The 27005-nt window shown below is 36.3% G+C and overlaps 1 protein-coding gene across 13 annotated transcripts in view; it reads right to left on the bottom strand.

The window, feature by feature from the left end:
• The window catches only part of Abi1 (abl-interactor 1), a 101412-nt gene that overhangs the window by 10034 nt on the left and 64373 nt on the right, over positions 1-27005 (bottom strand). For 6 of the 13 annotated variants that reach the window (XM_005386878.2, XM_005386879.2, XM_005386884.2 and 3 more), the window contains exons 3-7: positions 17721-17897; positions 11599-11613; positions 10785-10885; positions 9297-9437; positions 2852-2952 (exon numbers count right to left, since the gene is read on the bottom strand). In XM_005386878.2, the coding sequence (XP_005386935.1) occupies positions 2852-2952; positions 9297-9437; positions 10785-10885; positions 11599-11613; positions 17721-17897 (535 nt within the window). Of the gene's footprint in view, positions 1-1834; positions 1916-2851; positions 2953-9296; positions 9438-10784; positions 10886-11598; positions 11614-17720; positions 17898-27005 lie in introns of all 13 variants that reach the window. The other 7 variants (XM_005386881.2, XM_005386882.2, XM_005386886.2 and 4 more) reach the window with 3 other exon arrangements.

The raw sequence follows: 27005 nt of genomic DNA, 5'->3' as shown, positions 1-27005 counted from the left end.
TTACAAGGCTTTTTATAGTATACCAAAAGCAATTTGCTTTTTTTTTTTTTTTCTTGAGATAGGGTCTCACTATGCAGTTCAGGCTGGCCTTGAGCTCACTTTGTAGCCCAAGCTAGCCTCGAACTTGCAACAATTCTCCTGCCTCAGCCTCACAAGTGCTGGGATTACAGGTGTGTGCCACCGCCCAGCTAGCAATTTGCTTTAAAAAAAAAAAAAAAACAAGATTAATGCTTATATAAATAACTTAATATCTAAACTGATCAAAGTATAACATCACCTTTATCAACAGTTAAAAGTTTAGTATTTAAAAGGTTGATAGAATTAAAAACCTCTAAAGTTAACATCAAGATTACTTCACTGGGCCGGGGATATAGCTCGAGGCGCAGCTTGCCTGGCAAGCACAGGGTCCTGAGTTCAATTCCAGGTACCAAAAAAGAGATCAACCTTATCTTCCTTAAGTAAAAACCATCCTAGTTTATATTCACTCAGTTGTCATAGAGATCATCCAAAGTATTAAAACCACACAGCAGAAGTTGTTCATTAAGAGAGTTAGCAAACAGTTAACATTTTGGAACTCCCACACATGAATACACAAGTACATATCCCATTAGCTATTAAAGCAATGTCTTGTAGCCTCTAGAAAATGCCATTGTACATTTCTATCAATGAGAATGAGAAAGACAAATAATGAATATAGCTCTGACCTCCAAACTCTGTGAAAGTTTGGCAAACTTTAGGACTCCCTTAACCATACTGTGAGAACTAGTGCTCTAAGGTGAATACCGTATCTCAAAATGAAATTAATAAGCCTAGGACAGGTACATTAGGTACATATTCACTAGGTGACAACAAATTATTTTGCAAAGTGAATTTATCAACTAAAAGATTCCCAGTATGCTTTCCTGTTACCACACATCCTTACCAACATTGCAAGTGTGTACTTCTACATTTTTACCTATGAAGTAGATAGGAAACAGTATTTCATTGTGGCTTTAATTTTCCAGATTATTAATTAAGTGGAAGGCATTGTATTTTCAAATGAACTTCCTATCAACAACTTCTGTAATCTTCATTTATTACCTCCTTTACCTTTTTATATGTATATATATACACACACATGCTTCGATAAACTGTTGTTGGGCAGCTTTATTTCACCTAAATTGAAACTCCGCTCTCACTTCTCAAACTTCCTTATTATCCATTTCTATCCATATTACTGTTACTGTTTATTTCTAGGGTGAATGGTTTTCATACCAGCTATACATGTGGAACTACTTCTGTGCTCAGTTGTGTCCTCCCCAACTTGCAAAGAATTTAAATGTGTTTCACGGAGAAACATGTTTCCTGGCATTCTTAAATGTTATAAAACTGGGCTGTATCAGTTTTTCAGAATGTAACCCACAGGAAAGCATCAGAGGCCCCACACCACACATTATTTCCCTATCTTTCACCCCTACCCCTACTTTCACCCCCAGTGCTTCAGCTGCTGTATATACCAGAGCACTCCGGATCAAGTTTCACTATGGGTGAGAGGGTACTACATTGCTTTTTAAAAAAATTTCAATATTTACTGCTAGAAAAATCTAAGTAAACAAGCAAAAACATTTAGTTAGTTATAAGCCACACAAAGAAACATTTCATATTATAGAAACGGTTACTTTATAGTTGTTTACTGTATAAGTTCAGAGGACTTTCACCAGAAGAAATTAGTGTAAATTAATACTTTAATTTTTGTAATATCATCGACAACCTAATAACTATAAAAGCCAGCAGTCTATTAGCTACAAAGCAGTCTATTATGAATTCAAGGGCTCCAATGGTTATGTGATCTCACCTATCACAGTGCTCACTGGGAGGAGCGGTGGCAGAGGTGCTGCTGGTGGAGCTCCAGAAGGAGGAGGGACAGAAATGTTTTCTAATAAAATAGTTTATAATTCAGGTCAGAGTGCAAGAAAAGAGAACTAAGCATTCTGAAACGGCAGGAAAATACAATGTGTTGGAAAGAAGAAAAAAAGAAAAAGACACCCATATGTAAAGCACGTTCAAATGAGTAAGATTTTACTAGGTAAAAAGGCCACTGAGCTTATAACTCCATTATAAACAGACATAAAATGTCTGTTTTTATCAGTAACCTTTTCCCCTACAACAATATGCTTCAGGAACTGAAAGTTTTTTCCCAACAGTTTTCATTATCATACTTTACTTTTAAACTACACATCTTAGTGCTATAAAAAAATCAGCATTTCATTTATTAAAAATCAGGGGCTAATTTAATATTATCCACAGATATCATAATTTGTATACATTATATAAAATAAAAGAACTTTTCCTATTTGAATCTCATTTTTGGTTCACTGCATTTCACTGAATACAATCCCGTAAGTGTTAATTCAAAAAAACAACAACACTTACAATCCTGTAAGTGTTAATTCAAAAAACAAGCGAACACCATTACTGAAATGCTAGCCTACAAGGCAATGTTGAAATTGTCTCAAACATAATTCACCTTTACAGAAACTCATCCTTTGGCTATAACAGCATACAACACTGATCTGCTCTTGACATAATAAATATCATTCTTGACTCCTGATAAAGACAAGTATTCCTAAAGCAAAATGGCCAGAAAGTTATTTCACAAAGCTATTGACAAGTACTGTATGTAAGGAAAAAGAGCTAAGAAAGTCTAAAAGACACTGTGATAATGAATCTAAAATACTGTTTAATTTGTTATTAACCTTTAACCACACCCACAAATTTAATAATTTTATCCAATATGACTGAATTCTGTCACCTTTTATAATAAAGCTCACAAGTATGACCCTGTGTTAAACAGAACTAACAAATAACATACCTGGTCCCACAGTGGGCGGGGAAGGTGTGGGCACAGCAATAGGAATGCCAATGCTACTGCTTCCACTGTTCTCTCGACTCCCACTTCCTCCACTACTTCCACTGCAAGTAAGGGCGAGATGTGTGAAAAAAGCAATGTTAGGCTTTTTAAAAACTTATATGTATCAACCCAAGGCTACTAACTACTGCTTCCAAGGAGTGTGTGTGCATGTGTGTGTGTATAGAAATTTTTAAATTACTCATTACAAGCCTTAACCCTCATACATGAAGTGGCTCTTTTGTTTCATATTACTTGTAAACATCTGAAACCAATACAGTATCACAATACTCAGAACCATCCCAGAAATATGTGAATAAAATTCACAGTATAGTGAACTGACAAGCATTTAATTACAACTTGCTATGAAGAGTAATGAACAGACATCAACCACACTGTCAGGGAACACTTAGCTAAGCATGAGAAAACAGACTTAAAAATAGCATGATGAACACTACAAAAGAGAATACAGAAGATCCAAGTAAATAAGGGTGTCCAATCCTAGACTCAAATTAATATATATTTTTTTATTTTTGGTATCGGGAATCAAACTCAGGACCTCGCGCTTACCAAGCAGGCGCTTATGCCGCTGAGCTACATCCCCGGCCCGTTGAAATTAATATAAAAAAATTACAATCATTTCAAAAAAAGGTAATAAAACAGGTAAATTCTCCGGAAAGATGAACATAACAAAAGTAAAAACAGTAATACAGCTTCAGCATGGGATCTGGAATAGCTGCTATTCTACTTCTTATGGATGTAATGTCCTTTAAGCAGTAAGATTTTGCACTCTAGTTTTTAGTAAAGTTTAAGGTCTTGTACTATCCAATTGTTTTTAGTAACTAATGAACACCAATGGAAACTGTGAAACCATACATATACACATGCAAAAAGAGACTCTGTGTTACTGTTACTTATTTTTGAGACAAGGTTTTACTATGCTGTTGCCTACGATAGCCTCAAGCAATTCTTCTGCCTCAGCTTCTCAAGTAGCTGAGACTACAAGCAGAGGTCACCTTACCCAACTCATACTTTAAAATCAACATCATTTGTTCAATAAACCCACAAACCCAACAGGGCAGAGATTTGCAGTGCCCTATACATAGAATTGGAATAAAAATCACACATTGATCTCAACTGTTTCAGAAAAGGTTTTGACAAAACTCAACAATCCCTTCATAATGAAAGTCCTGAAGAAACTACGTAAAGAAAGATCATATCTCCTTGGTAAATAAACTCAAAGAATTTATTTCTATATAATAAAAGGTTAAAAATAAAAATGATCATGTCTCAACATACTAACGGCTATGTATGACAAATTCATAGCCAACATAGTACTGAATGAGGAAAAACTGGAAGCATAAATAATATTAAATAATAAATAAAAAAATAAAGGAAACAAACTATCCTTATTTTCAGATGATATGCTCCTATATTTAAAAGATACTAATGATTCCACCTAAGGACTTTTAGATCTGATAAACTCAGCAAAGCAGCAAGATCCAAAATCAACATTTAAAACATCAGAGTGCAGTGTGGTGGTGCATGCCCGCAATCCCCGCACTTGGGAGGCTGAGGCCTGAGGACTGCAGTGAGTTCCAGGACAGCCTGTGTTGCACAGTGAGTTCAAGACCATCTTGAACTACAGAGTGAGGCCTTGTCTCAAAGATAGATAGGTGGGTGGGTGGATGGATGGATGGATGGATGCATGGATGGGTGGGTGGGTGGGTAGGTAGGTAGGTAGACAGACAGATAGATAGATAGATAGATATAGATAGGCAGGCAGGCAGGCAAGCAGGCAGACAGACCTTTTCTATACATTGGTAATGAACTAGCTGAGAAAAATTAGGAAAACAATTTCATTCACAATAGCTTCAAAAAAATAAACAAAACAACTAGGAATCAACCTAACAAAGGAAGTGAAAGATCTCTATAATGCAAATTACTGAACACTGAAGAAAGAAATTGAAGAATACACTAGAATACGGAAACCATTCCCAGGTTCATGGATTGCCAAACTTAATACTGTTAAAATGGCCATATTACCAAAAGCAACTATAGATCCATTGCAACTTCCATCAGAGTTCCAATAACATTTTTCACAGAACTAGAAAAAAATAATCCTGAAATTCATTTGATAAATGGGAAGACCTAGAATAGCCAAAGTAATTCTAAGTGAAAAGAATAGTGCTGGAGGCATCACAGTACCTGATTTCAAAACATACTACAAAGCCATATAACAAGAATAGCATGGTACTGGCCCCAAAACAGACATGTATATCAATGGAATAAATAAAGGACATAAAAACAAACCCATGCAACTAGAGTCATCTAATTCTGGACAAAAAGGCCAAAAACATGTTTAAAAAAAGAAAGCAGCTTTAACAACTGGTGCTGGGAAGACTGAGTATCAGTATGACTGAAACTAGATCCCTATTTCTCACCCTAGACAAGAATCAGTTCAACTTTTTTTTTAGGTACTTATTGGCCATTTGTATTTCTGAGAAGTGTCTATTCATCATTTGAGTTAGCCATTTTTTTATTGTCTTATTTTGGGGAATTTAATTTGAAAACATTGCTGGCCATTAAAGAAATACAAATTAAAACTACTGATACATAACCATACCCAGAAGATGAATGGATAAAGAAAATGTGTTTGTGTACAATGGAGTACTACACTGCCACAAAGATAAGCTTGAGGCATTTATACATCAATGGATGTAACTTGAGAACATAATGTTAAGCAAGTAAGTCAAGCATACACACTTAAATATTGCTTGATTTCTCTTATATGAAAAACTCAAAACAGATATACAAATAAAGAGGAAAAAAGATACATAAATAGAAAGTAGGGAGCTCAAAGAATTCCCCAAATTATCTATTCCATTCTTAATTGGTTTCATTTTTACTCCTAGTTTCTCTTAGTTCATTGAAAACAAAGTTTTGTGCTATTACTTGTTTGTTTCTTCTTTGCAAATGACAATCTTTTTTGTCTGTCCTGTATTCTGAGTAACTAATTTGAAGATAATAAGGTGTATTAACTATTATTATTCACTTATATTTTGTTATAAAAATTTTTTTCTTCATAAAATAAAAAAAGCCATTCAAAATGGATGAATGCATTAAAGATCTGGGTATAAAGACCTGAAACTCTGCAACTGCAAAAAGAAAACAGGAAAAACACTTGAAATTATAGGCAAAAGGAAAGACTTCCTGAATAGGACTCCAATAGCACAGGAAATAATAGCAAGAATTAAAAAATGGCACTATGAATGGCTTCAGCACAGCAAAGGAAACAATCAACAAGAGAGAAAAGACAGCCCATAAAAATTGGAGAAAATCTTCCCAGCTACTCTTCACACAGTAGATTAATATCTAGAATAAAGTACTCAAAAATCTTAACACTGAAAAACCAAATTGTCCACTCAATAAAATGAGCAAATGAACTGAAGGAATACTTCCCAAAGAAGTACAAATGGCTGATAAGTATATGAACAGGTATTTAACATCTTTACCATCAAAAAAAACACAAACCAAAACTATACTGAGATTCCATCTCACCACAGTTAGAGTGGCTGCCATAAAAAATACAAAAAGTAATGAATGCTGGTGAGGAAGTGAGCGAAAAAGGAACCCTTCTGCACTGCTGGTGGGAAAGGAACAGCACAGCCCCCTACAGAAATCAGGATGGAGTTTCCTCAAAACACTGAAAACAGAGCTACTGTTTGACCCATCTGTTACCACTTCTTGGTAGACACCCGAAGATACTGCAGTCAGCATACTGTAAGCATACTTACACCCATATTTAATGTAACACAATTCACAACAGCAAGATATATAACCATCCTAGGTGTGAATCGATGGATAAATGGATAAAGAAAATGTAGTATTTGTGCACAATGGAGTTTTAATGCAGGTATAAATAGTAACAAAATTATGTCACCAGCAAGAAAATTAATGGCACATATCATTGTGCTAAATGAAAGAAGCCACACTCAGACAAGTATCACATGTTTCCCCCAACATATAGAATCTTTGGGGAAAGTTACATGACAGAGTTAAGGCAGACTATCATATTATCAGACAAGAGGATGGGTTTAAGGGGAATAAAATACAAAAGAGAGTATATGACCAAAAATTGTTATATGGTTGTACGAAAATACCACATTGAAACCAAGTATTTTATAAAATTAGTATCACTAACAAAATACATGAAAAAAGTTTTCCATTGCCTGGATAAGGTTTTTATTTCCTCCTCCAATATGATCGATCTATATAGATTATATATTATCACATATTAATGGAGGGGGAAAAAGCCATTGATATGACAAAACAGCCTAAATGTTAAATCCTCCCTAATGTCCAGCCAGGTAATCAATACTCAGCTTTGTGCCACCATAGACAAATGAATATTTCTGCATTTATTGTGCTCTTCTAAAACTATTGGTTTAAATCCCTTTTTCTAACTGAAGGGTTGGCAAATTATGGCACATGGGCTAACACTGGCCCACTGCCTGATAACTGCTTATGAGCTAAGAACATGTTTTACATATTCAAATAGTTGGGGGGGGGATCAAGAGGAATATTTTGCAACACATTAAAATTTTATGAAATTCAAATTTCACTGCCATAAATAAAATTTCACTGGAATGTAGCCATGCTTATTCATTTACATATTGTCTATAGCTGGTTTTGTGCTGTAACGACAAAACTGAGTAAATCCAACAGACCACGTGGCCTGCAAATCCTAAAATACTGACAATCTCTAGAAAAAGTTTGTGGACCCCTGTTCTAACAGAATGAGCTCTGGGAAAAAACCCAACAACTATCCCTTCCTGCTATGTACCTGATATCTAATGAAGTAACTTAATAACTGGTTATTAATATGATTAAATCTTATTAAGCTAATATTAATAATTAAACTATTTCTACAAGAGGGGAAAACCAGGGAGCTGTGAATGTAGCTCAGCAGCGCAGCACCTGCCTGGCAGGTATGAGGCCCTGAGTTCAAGTCTCAGCACCCACCAAGGGGGGTGGTCACCATATTTTGATTCTTTTTTGGTAATTCAATAACAACAAATATAAAAAGAAAATAATTTTGGTCCACCCTGAACTTGACCTGATACAGTACCAGTACCTGCAGGTAACACTACATCAATATTTAAAAACAATAGCCGTAATAACAAATAGCAATTACTTAGAATCTAATGGTTTGATATGCCCTATTGACCTTTTTTTTTTGTACCAGGAGTCGAACTCAGGCCCTTGCACTTGCCAAGCAGGTGCTTGTGCCACTGAGCTCTATCCCCGGCCCAGATATGCCCTATTTAGTTGAATTACCAAAAATAATTTTGGTAAGTTTGCTTTAATTTGCCAACATAAAAGTCAAGTCAAAAAAAGCTCTTTGCCCAAGTTAACGAGAAATAAGATGAAAATAAAAACAAATATGATTACATAATAAATCTGGTGTTATGAAAGCACTCAAAGTGGCTACTTTTATAGTGAAGAAAACTGAGGCAATAATTGGAAAAGAGCAAGGGGCAGACTCCTGGGCTGTTGGTAATTCTCTATGTTCTGATTGAGGTGATAGTTATGTAACAGTTCAATCAATCTATGAAACTTGATACTTGTCTGAGTGCTGTACTCTATAACTAAATTTCTAAAAGTGCAATGAACAGTTGAGTCCTTGTATGTTTATAATAATATAATCACACACTCTTCCCCGCTCCCCGGTACCGGAACTCATGACTTTGCGCTTGCCAGGCAGGCGCTGTGCCGCTGAGCTAAATCCCCAGCCCCAATCACACACTCTTAATATATTAACTCTCTAAAGACCTTCTTCCTCAGAAATAAGCTAAATTGAAGCTATGCAGACACAAGGCAACCAAAGGAAACTAGGTTGAATAATAAAAATAAGGGGGAAAAAAAAAAGTTAAATCTTTTCTTCAGCCTCCTAAGTTTAAATCATGCTGTATGACTTCCATGGTATTTAACCTTTTGCCCCAAAACATTTAACAGCAGTTGTCTTGGCTTTACTAAAGGGGAAATGCTGAACCCAGAGACTTGTGCATGCTAAGCAGATAATCCACCACTGAGCAACGCTGCACAGCCCCACTTTGTGCCTTTCTGAAAGACCATTTAAAAATATTCTTTAGCATGAATCCAAATAGATATGCATATCCCTGTCAAAAGAAGAAAATATTAATCTGTTAACAGTGTAAATAGCACAAAGTCTAAATAACAGAAAGTATAATAAATTTATAGGTGCATAAATGTTATTACTCTCAAATTTTACATTCAATACTGGCATTAGAGTAGTACTTCATCGTTATGCATGCAACACCTTTTATAGGAGTTTGTCATGAACCACTAACACTCAACTATTCAGATGTTCACCCTGAAGATTTACCTGTGTGTCCTTGGTCTCTGATTTAAAGATGCTGTCCTGCCTGGACTGTGCTGACTTCCAAGCCTTGCAGGACTGGTCATGTAATCATTAGGAACTGTTGGGGGTTTAACAGGCTCCAAGGTTTTATAAGGAGTATTCCGCCTAACGAAGAACAATAGAGAGAAGGGTAGTGAATAAAAAAGATAAAACAGTGTTTCCCCCCCAATTTGTGATTATTCTTTTGAGATTAAATATAGAAGCAATTTTTATTTTAATATGGTTTAGAATTTTTTTAAGAGATTCCTAATTGAAATGTATGACTCATTATTTTTAACACAAAATGTGCTACCTTTTCTTAGGAAAAATAAGGAAAGGGTGATTGAAAAAATTCTAACCTTATTTTTAAAAATAGTTATAATTTTTTAATGCTCAATAATATAAAACTTTGAAATGTACTTTATTCCCAGTTCATTCACCACAAGCCACAGTCCTTTACACGGGAAGCTACATATCTCCTTTGCAATTTATTTCAACTTTAATATGGAAATACATGGAGAAGTACGTTCTGATTCTAGAAGTAATGTTAGTAATGTCCCAGCATGTGATTTTCACTTTCCTGTGTAATAATGTCTTTTTCTTTTCAGAGGCAGGAGTTTAAAGATGAAAACAAAAATTAAATCCTCTTAAAAAGTTGATTGTTGAAATCAGCTTTCCCCAAAACAAAAAATCTAATATAGTTTTTGTGTTATAATGAATAATCATTCAGAAATATCTTGGCAAGTATTCTATATATTTGAAAATGGGAAGGAGAAAGCCACCAATAATACCCTTCCTACTTCTCTAATCGGCCTTCTCATAAAGCTATTCTAGTATGAAAGGAGCCTAAGATTACCAATGGATGCACAGTTAGGAGAATTCCAGGTCTCTGGTGCTACTTAACAAGACAAAGGGCTGCAGAATACTAACCAAACTACACAAAGTAGACCACTTATCCAAAGTTCTGCAGTATAAACATTGCTAAATATAGGCAAAGGCATCATACACATGTGAAAGAACACTCAATCACTGTTCTACTTAGAATAACTTTAAGTTAGAATTGTATTCGACAAAAAACAAAAAAAAACAGAGCCAGGTGTGGTGGTGCAAGCCTGTCATTCCAGCACTTGGGAGGTGGAGGCAGGAGGATTCCCATGAGTTCAAGGCCAGCCCGGGCTACACAGTGAATTAAAGGCCAGCCCGAACTGGACAGCAAGACCTTGTTTTAAAAAAAAAAAAAGAGAGAGAGAAAGAAAAAGAAATAAAAGATGTTCATTTACAGGTATAAAAAAGAACCTTTCTAATACAGATGTCTATAGGGACTACTACAAGTACATTCATCTTGGATTCTGCTCAGGAAAATAAAACCCAAAATCTATGTATAAAAGGTAGTATCACACACCAGGGGTCTCAGGACAGGATCCATACATTTACTTAAGTCAAAGAGATTTCTGTTAGCATAGGAATTCTTACCCCAGTGTTCCCCGGCCTGACATGGGAGGGCTTGGTGGTTTCTGAGTAGGAGGATTTGTTCTCGACAGTGTGCCAGTTCTTGCAGGCTGGTTATTTCCATGCTAAAATGTGGAAAGAAAAGCTTATATTTTTATATCAAATTGTTCTCTTGATATTTTAACGCCATGTATTATTTTTTTTTAATATGAGAATGTGAAGTAAGGATTCCCAGACAGGTTTAATAAGACTCTAATACTACATTTTAAAATGTGAAGCAACCACCGGCCCTCAGATTTTCCTATTACACTGTGCCATTCTTATCAATTTATGGCAAAGTACAGGTAAGATTATTAGATTTTACATATTATTTTACTGTAAACATGTTCACTGAGATCAAACTTTTTTTCACTCAAGTATTAGGTTTCTTAAATTTCTGAGATACAAAAGCTACAGATTTCACTATTAACTAGGTAAAATACACACTTGAAAAAGTCATCTTTATCTTAACAATTCAGTAACAAAGTGACATATGAAGTCTGGGAAACCTCCTAATTGTAAGTTAAAGAAAGCAAGGCAACTAACAAAAAATAAGCAAAGCAATAAATGTTAGCAAAATTAATGTTCCTATATAAATGCAAATGTCCATATATCTTTGATATATTAACACAGACAACCTAAATGTTGCTGATTTGAACTGAGTTTGAGTATACTTAATCTATATAAACCCGACAGGGAAAAGCAGACAGACATAAAAAGAGCTTTCAAATTTTAGTGGCTCTGCAGCCTCTATTAATATAGAGGAAATACTGTGGATCAAATAAGTAAATTCTCTTACCTTGGCTTTTAGCCACTTTATGTTGGCAAAAAAAAAAAAGGGGGGGGGAAGTAGAAATTAATTCTAGGTAAGTTGTATCCGATAGGACAGGTTTATATTTACAGTTATTCAATTTGTGTTAATAAGTTTTTATCCAGCCACATTTGAAGTATTTTGAAAAGAAAAATATATCCCTAAGTATTAGGAAATATTCATGTGTCTCACATAGTTTTAAAAGAAACATGCATAAGAAAACCACCACCTAATTATGTACATCTCAAGCAGGTACATTAATTTCCTTGGCCAGTATTTTATCCTACAAATGAAACCGCTCTGGGTCACAGATGATCTCACATACACACACACACACACACACACACACACACACACACACACACACACAGAACCCTACCTTGATTTAAACACAGTAACACATTAGATATATTTAACTATCAGTACACAAAACGTAAGACTTTACTGGATAATTCCCAGCTATGACTACTCATTACTTGAATGGTAGCATAGTAATATAAAAAGTGATAAGCTTCAAATGTTAAAGTTCAAAGTAACAGGGTGCTTTCAAATTCAGAAAAGGACCTAGGCACACAGTATTTAAAAGTAAAATCATCATCCATAGATAAGCTAAAGAGGGTATGGAAAAATCTCATTTGTAGTTTATGAATCAAAATTCTGAGTAGGCCGACACTAATAGAAGTTATAGGCTGCTTTAGTTCCAAGTTATCTTGAGAACCAGTATAGTCAGAATTCGAAATTAAAGAAAAGCTCTTTGAGATAGGTAAGGTGGTGCATGCCTGTATCAGTACTCCACAGGCTAAGGCAGGAGTACTGTGAATTCAAGGCCAGCCTGGTTTAACTACGTACTGAGTTGGAGGCCTTCCTGAACTTAGTATGAGATGCTGCCTGAAAAACAAAAGGACAAAAAAAAGTTTTTTGACCCAAAAGGCTAGCTTCTGTGAAAGAGGACTAGCCTATGTACATGAAAAAGTGTACAGAATCCTAACCTAAAGCATCACTGCATAATTCTATGCCACTGAGAAAAATACCTTCAGTAGGGTATAGTTGCACATGCCTGTAATTCTAGCACTCTACGAGGCTGAGGCAGAAAGATCACCAAGTATGAGGCCAGCCTGGGCAACTTAGGGAGATCATGCTCAACAGAAAGAAGGGGAGGGAGAGGAAGGAGGGAGGTGGAGAAGGAGGGAGAAGAGAGAGGGAAGGAAAAAAAGGAAGGAGGAAGGGAGGGGAAAGGAGGGAGGGAGAAGGGGAAAAAGGACAGAAAGAAAGAAAAAGAGAAAAGAAGAAGGAAATCTTTAGTTTCTAGAGCCTTAATTTTTAAGTCTCAGGTTTTCTACATCTGCCATTCTCACTAAATATCTACCATTTTTCAGATGACCATAAAAGCAACATTAAAGGAAACCATCCAACAGTGGAATATGCTTTCTCTTGGATACATTCTTACTTATACAAACTGCACCAGAAACATGATATCCTTTAATATTTGTTCATTTTTACACCTGGAAACTTGCTTGACCACTTCATTTCACACTTTAATTTAGGAAACTAAATTTGAATAAGATCCCTAACAATGAGATTTTATGTATCTTATTATATGTATCATAGTATATGAATATACTGATATACATCTTGTTTTACATATGAATCACAATACATTAAATATACCCTAGAATAACTCCAGAAAAATCTTAAACATGTTCACATATCTTCCTCATTTGTTTCAAGTAAACAAGTAAATTCCCCCCCAAATTTTGTATTTGTGTATAAGCAGGTATCAAATTAAAGAATAAAAGAATTAGGTTGGGAATGAAATCTAGTTGCACTCTGCCACTCTGAAATTATGTAACCTTTAACCTTTTGTGGTTAAATACCTGTAGTAAGTATGTTTGGCTGGGGTGTTTTTGTTTTTGTTTTGTTTTGTTTTGTTTTTTTTCCGGTACCAGGAATCGAACTCACGACCTTGCGCTTACCAGGCAGGCGCTGTGCCGCTAAGCTAAATCCCCAGCCCCTGTATTAAGTATGTTTATGTGTGCAGATGTGTTGAGGTTGGCAGTGTTGTAGGAAATACTACCTACACCTAACAACTCAAAATATTGTAACTGTGAACAACTTACAATAGTGTGGGTTAAATGTTTATGTAAATCAGGAGTGGTGTCACATGCCTGTAATCTCAGCATGCCAGAGGATGAGGCAAGAGGATTGCCACAAATTCAAGGCTAGTCGGGACTACACAGTTTAACTTTAGCCAGTCTGAACTACATAAGCAAGAAAAACAAAAATAAATAAAAACATATTAGAAATAAGATTATTTTCCATTTCTTTAAGATCTCACCTCATTTTCTTAAAATTTACAGTTGTGGATGAGTAATTTTACCATTTAGATTGGAAGTTTAGATTAAAAACAATAATTCTCTTTGACTCCTCTCTATTTTCTATCCCTAGGTACAAAACAGTTTTATATACCATAGATACTAAATGTCTGTAAGGCCATTTCTATCTTTGGAATGACTGATTAGCACACTCACCAGCTTAATAAAATTAAAACTTTTTAAATAACATCTTTATGTAAACAACATAAAGCTTTAGTATCTGTACTGTTAAGAAAAAAAAATCAACTGGGAGGCAATCAGACTGAGATAGCTGGGTTTCTAATAAGTCTGCTAAAACCCAACTCAGACTAGGTTAACCAGAAACTACCAAACAACCTCTAGAGACTAGCAATCTAAAAGAACCAGTAGACTCCTGACCAAATACTTTGTCTTGCTTCCTTAAACTTTCCTGCCCCATGTAGTATAAAGGTACTGTACCCAATTCATGAATCACTGTCTGCTCAAATAAACTCTAAAATTATAATTTTCCTGAGTTTATATTTTACCACCACTAACAAAAATGTAACAGCTACCCTACCACACGAATTTAGGAACCTAAGGAACCTAAGAACCTAAGAACAAGCAAATAAACAAAAACTAACATACAGAGAAAGTCCAGGACTCGTTTTTTATGAACCAGGCAATAAATATGTTCATTATTATGTTTGTCAAAAATAAATTTAAACTCCCCTGTTAAGCATTCAAACTTTCACTACTCCAGCTTACTCTGAAACTTTGTGCTCACTTACATAGGTCCTCTTCTTTTCATTCTCCTCAAGCAGGTACATGTTCTAGTAGCTTCTCTATACAGTGCTTCCCTCATCCGTATCTTACATTGCTCCTAAAAACAAGCCAAACTTATCCCAGGTCTTGTTTTCCTTTGTTGTTTTGCATTACTTGGGATTAAACAAATTCAGTGCTTCCACACTGATCAATATCCACAACCCTTTTCAAGTTCTTTAAATTTTGAAACAGTCTCAGGTCTTGCTAAATACCTACATTTTCCAAGCTGGACTTGCAATCTTCCTACCTCACCCTCCAGAGTATCTGGGATTACAGGTATGTGCCACTATGCCTGGCAGGGTACTTTTATTTTAAATTCCTAGTAAATTTATGTGTCTCATTTATTTCATGGCATAAAATGTATTAACAAAGTAAATACTATTTAAATAAAGCCCAAGTATATCAAATATAAACACCAAAATGCCAAAATATATATCACAAAATGAAATATGATAGAATATTAATCTTGGAATATGAAACCTCAAGTATACTACCTGGAAGCTGTTATGAATATTAATGTATTTAAATACAATATTTAAAATTCTGTACACAATCTGAAAAAAATACCAAAACATTAAAGTTAAAAGTCAAATGGTAATATGAGGAAATAATATTTGCCAATATGAGGGGTAAATTTCACTAACAAATCAATAAAAAAGCAAGTTTCTAAATACCAAAGTGGAAAAAGGATAAGAAAATAATTCTAGAGTGAAGAGTACCTTCCTAAACTTAGAACATTAATTTTAAAATAAATTTAAACTGTTCCTTCTCACAATTTTGGTCCTGGAATTTATTAACTACTACTGAATTTCTTAATTTCACATACCTCAAAATTCCTGCAGAACCATTTAAGACAACTATATAAAAGCCATAAAACTAGGGAAACAAAACAGTAAAATAACTACTGGGGGAAATAATTGCAACACTGTGTTTGTATGCATGCATTTTTGCATATAACAGAAATAAAATATGGACAAATATGCCACATTTCAGCTTTTAAAGTACACTGTTCTCACAGACTACCCATTCTATCCTTACCCAAAAATATGTTTTAAAATGAGACAACAATGTGAATGTATGTACAGTAACAGAATGGTATACTTAACAGTTAGTGATAAATTTTGTTATGTAAATCTTAGTACGAAAACCATTGAAAAACAAAATCAAAAAGTCCATGTCTTATGTATTATGATTACATGTATATGTATATGTACTATGATTACAAAGAAAATGACCAAGATTTATACCCATAGTTTCGACATATATTATGATCTGTCTACACTTCCCACCTATACGTACATGACAAATTTCCTCACACACAACTTCCTTTTAGAACTGTAATCATGTAATAGCCCATTAGGTACTCTATTTTAAACTATTACTTACAATTCTTAGTGGAGGAATGAGACAATGGAGAATATTCATTTCTAAGATAAAGGCAGAGTTTAAATAAATATGTATTGTTTAATAAGAAAAATCAAGACAAAGTAAAAATGAGTGTATGTGTGTATATGTGTGTGAGTGTTTAATCCTCAAGTCATTAATAATATAAAAGAAGTTAGTTTTTCCTTCTCAAAATTCAAACCCTAGGGCCAAGGATTTAGCTCAAGGGTGCAGCACCTTCCTGGCAAGCGTGAGGTCCTGAGTTCGATTTCCAGTTCCAAAAACAAAAAGTTCAAACTTTATCGATCTAGTCTAAAATAAATGATAGTTGAATTTAGGCTTTTACACAGCCCTAGTCACAACCCTGGATAAAAACACAAGAAATAAGTAGTAGTCTCTACATCTGTGAAGTATTTCAACTTTACATGTAATTCCCAAGCATGAAAGTGAAGGGGAGAATCCAAAAGTATAGAGAAGAGAAGAAAAAAAAAGAGGGTGTTGGCTACCCTCCTCCCCAACCAGGAACACCAGAAAATTTAGAATGTCAAAATCTAGAAACCGCACTCATCGGATCAACAAGGTGGGAAAGCTTTGAACTTTTAGCTGGCTCTTTAAAAATTATTATAAAATATTCTTAAGAAGAGAAACAAAAGCAAGTAATTTTCTAGGAAAGAAATCACCAAGTTTCAGAGAAACAGTTTATCTTCAGCAAAGGCCTAAGAATTTATGTCATTCTAGAGCTGGGCATGGTATCACACGTCTGTAATTCCAGCACTCAGGAGGCTGAGGCAAGAAAACAGAGAATTGCTGTGAGTTCAAGACCAGCCTGAACTGCATAGCAAGACTCTATCTCAAAAAGACCAAAAAAAGAAAAAAAAAACAAAAACAAAAAAAAACAAGAATTTATGTCATTCTAGATGCTTGCAAAATAATACATGAATAACAAAGAACTGACAGACTACAGGTATCCTCCAGGATTAGTTAACTGTGCCAAGCTTAGTCAGGGGCAACAAATACTCTGTCTTCTAAAGCCTGATGTGGCTTTTTCTATTTTTGTTAGAGGGGTAGGGGAGTACATAGAAAAAAATTCATATAATTCATATAAATTCATATAATTCAAAATTTATTCAACTTGTTTACTTTTTACAAGTTGCTGGAATTATAGCCCCATACACACAAACACACAGATATGTATACACACTAAAAATAAGGAAGAGTATAATTTATTTTTTAAACCAACTTTAGAAAGCATGTAATCTTTAAATATTTATTCAGTAGCAAAAGAAAGACATGGCATTCATAGCACAAATTTATAGTAACAGTCTAAAATTCAAACAGCATGTTTAATGGGTAGTTTTTTCAAGTTTTAGTTATCTTTTTGAAGAAACTGACTTCAAAGGTAAAATTCCATGCCAACCTTAGTAACACATATTAGATATTGTGTTAAAATGTTTATCCTAGTTATTAGCTGAAGAGAATGTACCAACTGAGAAAACTATCTGGATAACCGTATTTCCTATCCAAAATGTTTACTCAGTATGAAAATTAGTTAATGTAATATAAAATGCTTACCTTGACACCATGGCCTACATCATCCAGAACTGTGTAGTCAATAGGTTTCCGAATATACCTTACAGGGCGCTCCATATTTGCAGGTGCTATTATTTTGTGAGTTCTTGATGTGTTCTTATTTGTTGTCAAAATACCTATTTCTCTTCGAGCCACCTTCTCTTTATGAATATCCACAGTCTGCATTTTAAATATGAAGAAAGCAAGAAAATATTATTTGGTATAGTAAATAGTATGTAAGATGACCATATATATATTATAGGTTAGCCCAGTGGTGCTGAACCTATGGCATGTGTGCTTCTGTAGATTATTTGTAGCACTGAAAGCTCTAAAAGGTTTGCCATCACTGGGCTAGACCATGAGGCTGTACTACTTTCCAATGAATATGTATCTTTCCCTTCGAAATTAAGCTAATTAATTTCCTCAAAGCTCAAAGCAGGGAGGACTTAAAAGAGCATTAAAACACCAGCTCATTTAATAGATTTGATTCTAAAGCAACGGTTGGATAAGCAGTGTGCTTCTTACAGACTCTAAGTACGTGGAAAGAAAGAGGAGTCTTGTTCTTAATTGCCTGCACTTTATTTAGTGGGGATGTAGATCTGAAAAACAATCAGTAATTAAAGCTTGATGAAAAGACAGGAATGATGGCACACACCTGTAACCTCAGCACTTGGGAGCTGAGGCAGGAGGATCATTGTGAGTTTGAGACCAGCTTGGGCTACAAAGTGAGCTCAAGGCCAGTCTGAACTGCATAACGAGATCCTGTCTCAAAAAGACAAAAACAAAACCAAACCAAACAAAACACACACACAATGAAGAAAGTGCTATAATGACACATGCACAGATATTAGAAATTACTATGATAGGGGCTGGGGATTTAGCTCAGTGGCACAGCACCTGCCTGGCAAGTGCAAGGTCGTTAGTTCAATTCCCGGTACCAGGGGAAAAAAAAAAAAAAGAAAAGAAAAAAAAGAAATTGCTATGATGGTGTCCACAGCAGGTTCACTTAAAGGCCTATGGAGGGGGCTGGGGATTTAGCTCAGCGGCACAGCGCCTGCCTGGCAAGCGCAAGCTTGTGAGTTCGATTTCTGATACCGGAAAAAAAAAAAAAAAAGCCTATGGAGGATACACGTTTATATGATATACATGTAAGAGAAAAATGTGCAATTTATTAAAGGCAGAAAAGAACCCTAATAGTGCAATCAAAGACCTAAGAGAAAAATGGTAAAAGCAAAGTTTATACCTATCAGCAAGCAGCCTACACATCTGTCTGATATAATGGCCTCCAATTTTTTTAAAAAAAGTATTTTTGAGGGGCTAGAGATGTTCAGTGGTAGAACACTTTCTTAACATGTGTGAGGACCTGAGTTCTATGCCCAGGACTGCAAGGTAATCATAAAGATAATAATGATGATTGATCATGATCATGATAAACTTTAAAATATTTTAACTTTTTTATCAATATTTGAAATCTAGGTAGCAGAGTCACCATATGAGAAATAACCTGGAAAGGGAAATGGGGGGCAGGGAGGAAGAAGGCAAAAGAAAAAATAAGGAAAGAAGAAAAAAATGGAAACAAAGTTTTTGTAAATAAGGAGAAAAGGGCTTGAAAAGAGGAGAGGAGAATGGGAAAAAAAGAGAATCAAGATATATCATGTACAGGTACAAATTTTCCCTGTGATGAATGTGATCATTATGTACACCTAAACTGTACCGATAAAGTAAAAAAATAAAATGTACCAATAAGCTCAATTAATTAAAAAGATTTTTAAAAGCAGATAACAGAAAAAATACAAGGTAAAGCAGATAAAAAAACAATCACACAACTGCTAAACAACTGACACTCTGTCCTACTAATAATGGGGAACCAATGACAAAATTAAATTGAGTACATCATGTCTGCATTTTTAAAAATCACTCTGACAGTGGTTTTTTTTTTTTTTTTTTTTTTTTTTTTGGTTTTTCTCCAGTACCGGGAACCGAACTCACGACCTTGCGCTTGTCAGGCAGGCACTTTGCCACTGAGCTAAATCCCCAGCCCCACTCTGACAGTGTTGAGGAGTGAAAGAACAAGATTACAAGAAATAAAATCAGTTAGAGGCAATTATGGCCAACTAGGTGAGAAAACGCCACAATTGTGAACTGAAATGAAGCAGGAAAAAAGTAGTATTGTGAGGGGAGAACAGGTTTAATGCTGAACATGAAACAAATCTATTAAGATACTATTTGGGCTAGGCACAGGCTTAGCATGCAACAAGGCCCTGGATCAAAGCCTAGAACCAACCCCCAAAAAAACCCCTCTGTTATCAATGAAATTTTTAATTAATGAGGAAAGAAGCTGTAATCAAAAATACTATCCAATGCCAAAACAAGGTGAAAGAAAGCAACCTCTCCATGGATATCAAGCACTTCTGTACATCTTTTTTGTTTTAGTTTACTAGTACATGTGTGTAGTACACTATGTTTACGTTCCTTGTGGGAAGTTGATACATGTACATAACACATCTTAATTCCTCTTTTCATCTCTCTTCCTTCCCTCCTTCCCTTTCCACCTGTCCCTTGACCCCCCTTTTTTGTATGTTTGCAGCACATAATGTTTATATTACTTGTATGGAGTTGGTACATGTACATAAAACAGTTCAAATCCTTTTTTCATCCCTTCCCTCCCTACCCGTCCCTTCATCTCTTGACTCCTTTCTTCTCCAAGTGATCTATCTCTCTGCTTCCTTTATCTTTTATTTTGCTCTTTATTTTTGTTCTGGGTTTCTTATACAAAAGAAACAATGCAATATTTAAGCTTGTGTATCTGATTCACCTCAGTTAACATTATAGTCTCAAGATGCATCCATTTTCCTACAGATGACTCAAGTCTATCCTTCTGTGCATCTTGTAGGGAAATGTACTAATGTTTTGTTCTAGAAGTTTGCACAGTAAGGAAAACCTTAGAAAACTATGTCTCCTTGGAAAACAAAAGGTTTATTTACTGTCCAGTATAATAAAGATAATGTAAGCCTCCAGGGCAAAGGTCAGAAAGGTTTACTGCCCATTATAAAAGATCCTGTCCTCCCCTAAACTGGGAATCCAACTTTGTGTGCAGGCCTCTCCTGGCTCTCTCTGTCATACCCTGTGGAAACAGGCACTCTGGCTGCTGCAACTGCCATGCATGATGATATCCTTTGTCTCTGAGCCAGGACTTTCACGTCTTCCTACAAAATCCATGAAATTATAGTAAATTAACCTTTAAGTTAATTTGCATAAAATCTCAGACCCTTTATCATTTTTGACAGTTTGGGGAAGGAAGATGGAATGCTGACAAAACTTTCTAGCAATGGAAGAAAAAGGTCAGTTAACAGGAATAGAAAAAAGTCCATGAAAATGGTTAGTAAATGGTACTCTATTTTTATTGCCTGTTAATGGGGCTCAATTAAAGAAATAATTTCAGGTTAGGTGTCAGGAAGTAGGCAGATTCAAAGACAACAGCCTGCATGGCAGCTTGATGATTGCCAACTCTTCCCCAGATGGATGAACTTCCTCACCAAACTGAAGTCTCAGCAGATTTGCCTCATGAACAACTAGAACTAAGATTCATCTGGTGGAGAGAGGGAAGCACATAAGGTTCTGTCCCTTTTCAGACAGCAGTTACAGAGATGTGCATCTACACTGAGTATGAAAAGGATATAAACTGTAGCTACTGTGGGCAGAACCAGGCAAATCTTCAGCTAGTCAGCTTGGAAGATGAGGGGGTGAGGTACATAAAGTTTGTTTCTTAGTGCTCAGCACCTTCTGCAGTCTATCTTGTCAATATTTTATCCCTAGGCATGACAGTAAAAGAACTCAGCACTGTTTGATAAGGCCCTGTGTGCTGTGAGAAAGCACTGGCCCTCTAGGAGAAATTTTCCTAACACAAATCCCCTTGCGCATGTACCAACTTATGGATTCTTACTGTTACGGATTTAGATTGAAATGCTGGGCAGGGGATATACTTCACTGGCACAGCACCTGCCTGGCAAGCATAAGGTCCCGAGTTAGATTCTCAATACCAAAAAATTACAAAATAAAATACTGATGAAAGTAATGAAAAACTAGCTCCAAAAAATTTAGAAAATTCTTCCAGTCAGCTCTAACTCCCATAACCCCAGTGTTGAAACTGATCAATTTACGGACTATAAAGCAGGTATAATGGCACATATCTGTAATCCCAGCATTTGGGAGGCTGAGGTAAGAGAAAGCTCAAGGCCAGCCTGGGAAACTTGGAGAGACCAAGTCTCAAAATAAAAAGTTGCTAAGTGAAGTGGTACAGGCCTGTTATCACAGCACTTTAGGAGGCCAAGGTCTGAAAGCAAGTTCAAGCCCAGCCTGGACAACATAAGGATGTAGCAAAACTGTCTCAAAATTTAAAAAAAATAAACGGCTGGGGATAGAGATCAGTCCCAAGGCTCATTCAGTCCTCGCCCTGCTAATCCCCCACACACTGAGGATTAAAACCAGGGCTTTGTGCACGCTACTCTCTCCACCTCCACTTTTTTGGGGTGTGTGTGTGTGCTGGGAATTGAATTCAGGCTGGTCTCTGTCTCTCGTACCATTGGTTACAGTTATCAGTGATGCTCCAATATTGATGACACTAAAAAGGTCCAGTATTTTATTCAATGCCCTAACTCTAGCAGTGCTACGATGGTCCTTGACTTTTTTACTTTCCACACCATTTGAAATGTGACAATGGTATGCTTTTCTTAATCACAAAAGTCACCCAACAACAGGTTCTTAGTCAAAGTATCTGAGGGCCTTCCCCATCATACACAAGCATCTTACATTGCTAAGTGCCAAAAGAGCCTCAAAAACCAACTCAAAAGAAGATGAAAACCCAAAGCCGGGCGTGGTGGCGCATGCCTACAATTCCAGCACTCAGGAGGCTGAGGCAGGAGGATTGTTGCAAGTTTAGACTAGCCTGGGCTACAAAGTGAGCTCAAGGCCAGCCTGAATTGCATAGCAAGACCCTGTTTCTAAAAAAGAAAGCCCAACTTAAAAACGTACAAAGGACAGGTGGAAGTATAGCATGATTAAATGAACAAGACCTAGGGGTGGATCCTCAGTAATACAGAAAAAGAGTGGGGGGACTTAGACATTTCTCCAAAGAAAATGGGTAAAATTAATGACTACTTGGCTAAACATACTGCTCAGCAAGTTCCTCTGTGGTGACCCACGTGGATGAACGGGGGGAAACATAAAAGGATCTCTGTAAGTTTGATAAAAAATGCCCTTGTCTCTCCTACACCTGACCACTCCAGGCAAAGGTCTGAGTATAAGTCAAGAATCACCAGAAAAAAAGGTAAAGTTAGCTACTGGAATGAGATACACTGACTTTATGGCAACAGAAAAACACAAAAATCCTAGCAACTGTAGGAAAAACAGACTTCAGGAGGTAAGGAAAAAAGTGGGATATTAGTGATCTGTTTGTCTTTCAGAATCACCATAGAGCCTTCATCACAGAAGAAAATTCACTAGTGCAGTGCCCAAAAAGTTCCAATCTTTTTTTTTTTTTTTTTTTTTTTTTTTGGTACCAGCAACTGAACTCAGGACCTTGCACTTGCCAGGCAGGCGCTTGTGCCACTGAGCTAATCCCCAGCCCAACATTTTAAATTTAACTAACTGCAGGGGGAGATGCACACATCCTGCCCAACACCTCTAATCACCATTCTCTTTAAACTGACAGAGAAGTGTCTTAAAAGTAGCACAGGCTAGCCTAAGCCCCTGCTTTCCCCTCACAAAATACCTGCGAATGCCTTCAGGTTTTCTAGCCCCATTCCTACAGCTATCTCTTAGTCATTCTAAGGGGCAGATGAACGCCACCTGGCTGGTGGCAGATATAGATAGGACAGATTGGACTGACTGCCTTCAGGTACTGTCTCCAAAAACTAGACTCAATTATACAAACTAAACTGGAAAGCCTAAGGCCAACCAGCCATCTGGTAGGTCACATTGAAAAAACTGCCATCCTGTACTCCCTGACTTCAGTAGTTTCCACAGGAGATGGAGTAGGGGCATCACACTGATAACTGTAAAGCACATATTCTTCACAGAAGATAGGCCTTATAAAGAATGTACAACCTTGAGAGTACTTGTGTAATCAAGCATTAACTTGCCTCCTCAAAAAAATGTGGTGACTTTTAACTTAGAGGTGAGAATAAGAGACTCTCAAAATAGATCATGTACTTCAAGACAACTGTGGTCTCTCTAAAATAAGGCCATTCTGGGTTGGGGAGGGTCTCCAACAGGCAAAACCAATGAGTTAATTATGTGTACTCTGAACCAGTTATTCTTACAACAGAAGTCATCCAGTTAGGTTTGAAACATGTCCCTGATTTCAGCTGAAGCAATCAATTACATCACTTTGGCCTTAGAGGCATTTAGGTCAGTTTCAACTCTGACCAGAATTGTTAGGAATGACAGAAACCCTGCACACCAGACAAGGCCAAATCTGTACAATACATCTCATACCTAAATGCCTCCAGCCAAGGAGAAAGTCAGTACAGAAACTTAAAAAGAAAGTCACCTGGCACTGTGAGGTACATTCCAAAGGGTCCAGCGTTTGTGCGGCTGACTGGGTTCCAGACCCTAGAGAGCATAACTGAAGTCAAGCAGCAATCTGGCTTCAACGTGCTGCCCTACTGATAGTGTCCTTAATTAAATGTCTTGTAAGACAAAAAGAATGGCTCTGGTCTCAGCTGCTGTTATAAAAATTAATCAGTGACCAATGAAGTTGAGCATTCACGGGGAATTTTACCAAAAGCCAAGAGTGTACAAAAAGAGGGATGAGTATTGTTGGCAGGTAATCACACATGGACCTGTCTGTCATGTTTCTGCACATCTTATGGGGAGAGGCACTGACTCTCTTGGTCCCATACAACCTTGTTAAAGCTGCATGGGAAAAAGTCTTCAAGTATATATACAGTGTATCCCTCTGGGGCAAAAGGCAGGTTTGTTTACTGTTGAGCCCAATAAAGTGACCTCCCTCCAAGGAAAACATTAGGTAGACTTATAAAATGTAAAAAGCTACTTTTATTTATGTATTTTTTAGAATGCCTCTGACATATGTACATGCATTCTACCAGTGGGCTATATCCTTAGCCCCAATTCCTTCCTTTTTTAAGAGACCCAACAAAATATCTACAAGAACAAATTCTGCTTGGCATGGGCCAGGTGTGGTGGTGTACACCTGTAATCCCACCACACAGGAGACTGAGGAGGAGGATCCCCATGAGTTCCGGTGAATTCAAGGCCAGCCTGCACTACATAGCAAGACGCTGTCTCAAAAACAAAAAAAATCTGCTTGGTGTGAAATTAAGTTTAGGAATCTGTAACTCCATAGGAGGGGAAACAGATGGACCAACCCTCACCTTGCTTTACTTCCACCTCTCCTAAACATTCACTGTCTCCATAGCAATGTCAATGTCAAGACTTACAAGTTTAGATACTTTCCTCTTTATAACTTCTCCTTAGCAAACTCATTACCATTCAAGCTTAAATTATCATTCAGACACACAGTCTCTTCCATGCCTATTAAGACCTACCCTCTGAGATACAGATTTTATATAAATCTAATGTTCCTAGGATATTTCAATGGTACCACAGTGAATGTGCCCCAAATCAAGTCTACTCAACACTGTTTTCAATGTTTCTACTTCAGTTTTCTATTAAGTTATATACACCAGATATCTAGCAGTTACTTCATTATCATCAAATCATTTTTGCATTTAAATAGCAGAATCTGTTTCCAATATTTCAATCCTAAATCACTATCCCCCCTTGGGGCTGGGGGTTTAGCTCAGCGGCAAAAGCGCCTGCCTGGCACGCGCAAGGTCGTGAGTTCGGTTCCCGGTACTGGAGAAAAAACAAAAAACAAAAAAAAAATAAAATAAAATAAATAAATAAATCACTATCCCCTCATCTGGGCTACTGTAATAGCATTCTAACTGATCCTTTTGAATCTAATCTGGATTTTTTTCAATTTTTTCTCTATAGCATAACCATGTAATCATTAAAAAAAAAAAAAAAAAAAAAAATGAAAAAAATGAAAATATATACTCTTACTTGCTTAAATACTATTTTAAAAACATCCGCAAGAGCCAGGGGTTACTAGTGCACACCTGTGGTCCTAGCACTTGAGAGGCTGAGGCAGGACTGCTACAAATTCAAGGCCAGCCTGAGCTACATAGTGAGACTTTTGTCTTAAAAACAACAACAACAACAAAATCATATATTATCTTTTTTCACCTTCCCACTTTCCTCACATACTGCAGAATCATTCCTCTGGGTTTACTCCCAACCTATTCTCCCAATTCTGAATCAAAACCATTCAAATCACAACGGGTCCAACAATGCACAACCCTCCTTATGGCAGGGTGAGTAAATAAAGTGAGTAGGAGGAGGGGAATAGGTCTGGAACATTTGTTATAACAACAGCACACATATGTTCACCAAGTGACAGCTTTTTCAGTGGGACTAATTCTTTTCCATATTTGAGTTGGCTTATTTACTTTCACCTTTTTGTTTCATTTTATTTTTTGTTTTCTGAGACAGAGTCTCAGTATGTAGTTCAGAATGGCCTTGAACTCACTGCACAGCCCAGGTTGGTCTTGAACTCATGGCAATCTTATACATAGTTATAGACAGCAGAAATATCAAGTAGAAAAAAAGATTAAAAACCCAAAGACAAATTCTGATAATGAAGACCACGCTTGATGAGTCAACACCTGAGAGAGAAATGACAAAGTAGAATATATATAAAACACGGTCAATTAAAAGCATAAATCCACTTTTAAAGTTCCAGGCACAAGACCAATTAAACAGTAACTGTCTAGGGATACATATATATGGATAAACACAATTTAAGGTCAAATGAAAGATACAGAGGCACACAAGTAGAAGAAATAGGACTGGACACTTTCTGGTCCTTAGTGTAGGTGGTGAGTTCACAGAGGTTTATTTTATTGTGTTACATGTTATACAACATTTATTCTTTTCAAGACATTCAGTAGAAGTTAATTTTTTTAAAGTTTTAACTGCATGCAAAATACAAATAGAGCACAGAGAAAAGAATGATTAATATTCCTGGAGCAGGATAGAGGTGTAGCACAGTAGAAGAGTACTTTCCTAGTATGCTTAAGGCCTTGGATTTGATCCTCAACGCAGGAAAAGAAACACAAGTAGAGAAAGGAAAAAGGAAAATTCAAACACAGATGAATACGTAAGGAAAGGCAAACAGACATGAAAATACACATGCTCAGAGAT

This window comes from Chinchilla lanigera, unplaced genomic scaffold, assembly GCF_000276665.1.
Source record: "Chinchilla lanigera isolate Chin_1 unplaced genomic scaffold, ChiLan1.0 scaffold00028, whole genome shotgun sequence".
NCBI classification, from domain to species: Eukaryota; Metazoa; Chordata; class Mammalia; order Rodentia; family Chinchillidae; genus Chinchilla; species Chinchilla lanigera.
The sequence above is the reverse complement of the archived record's forward strand: the minus strand, read 5'-3'. Positions and strand labels throughout refer to the sequence as shown.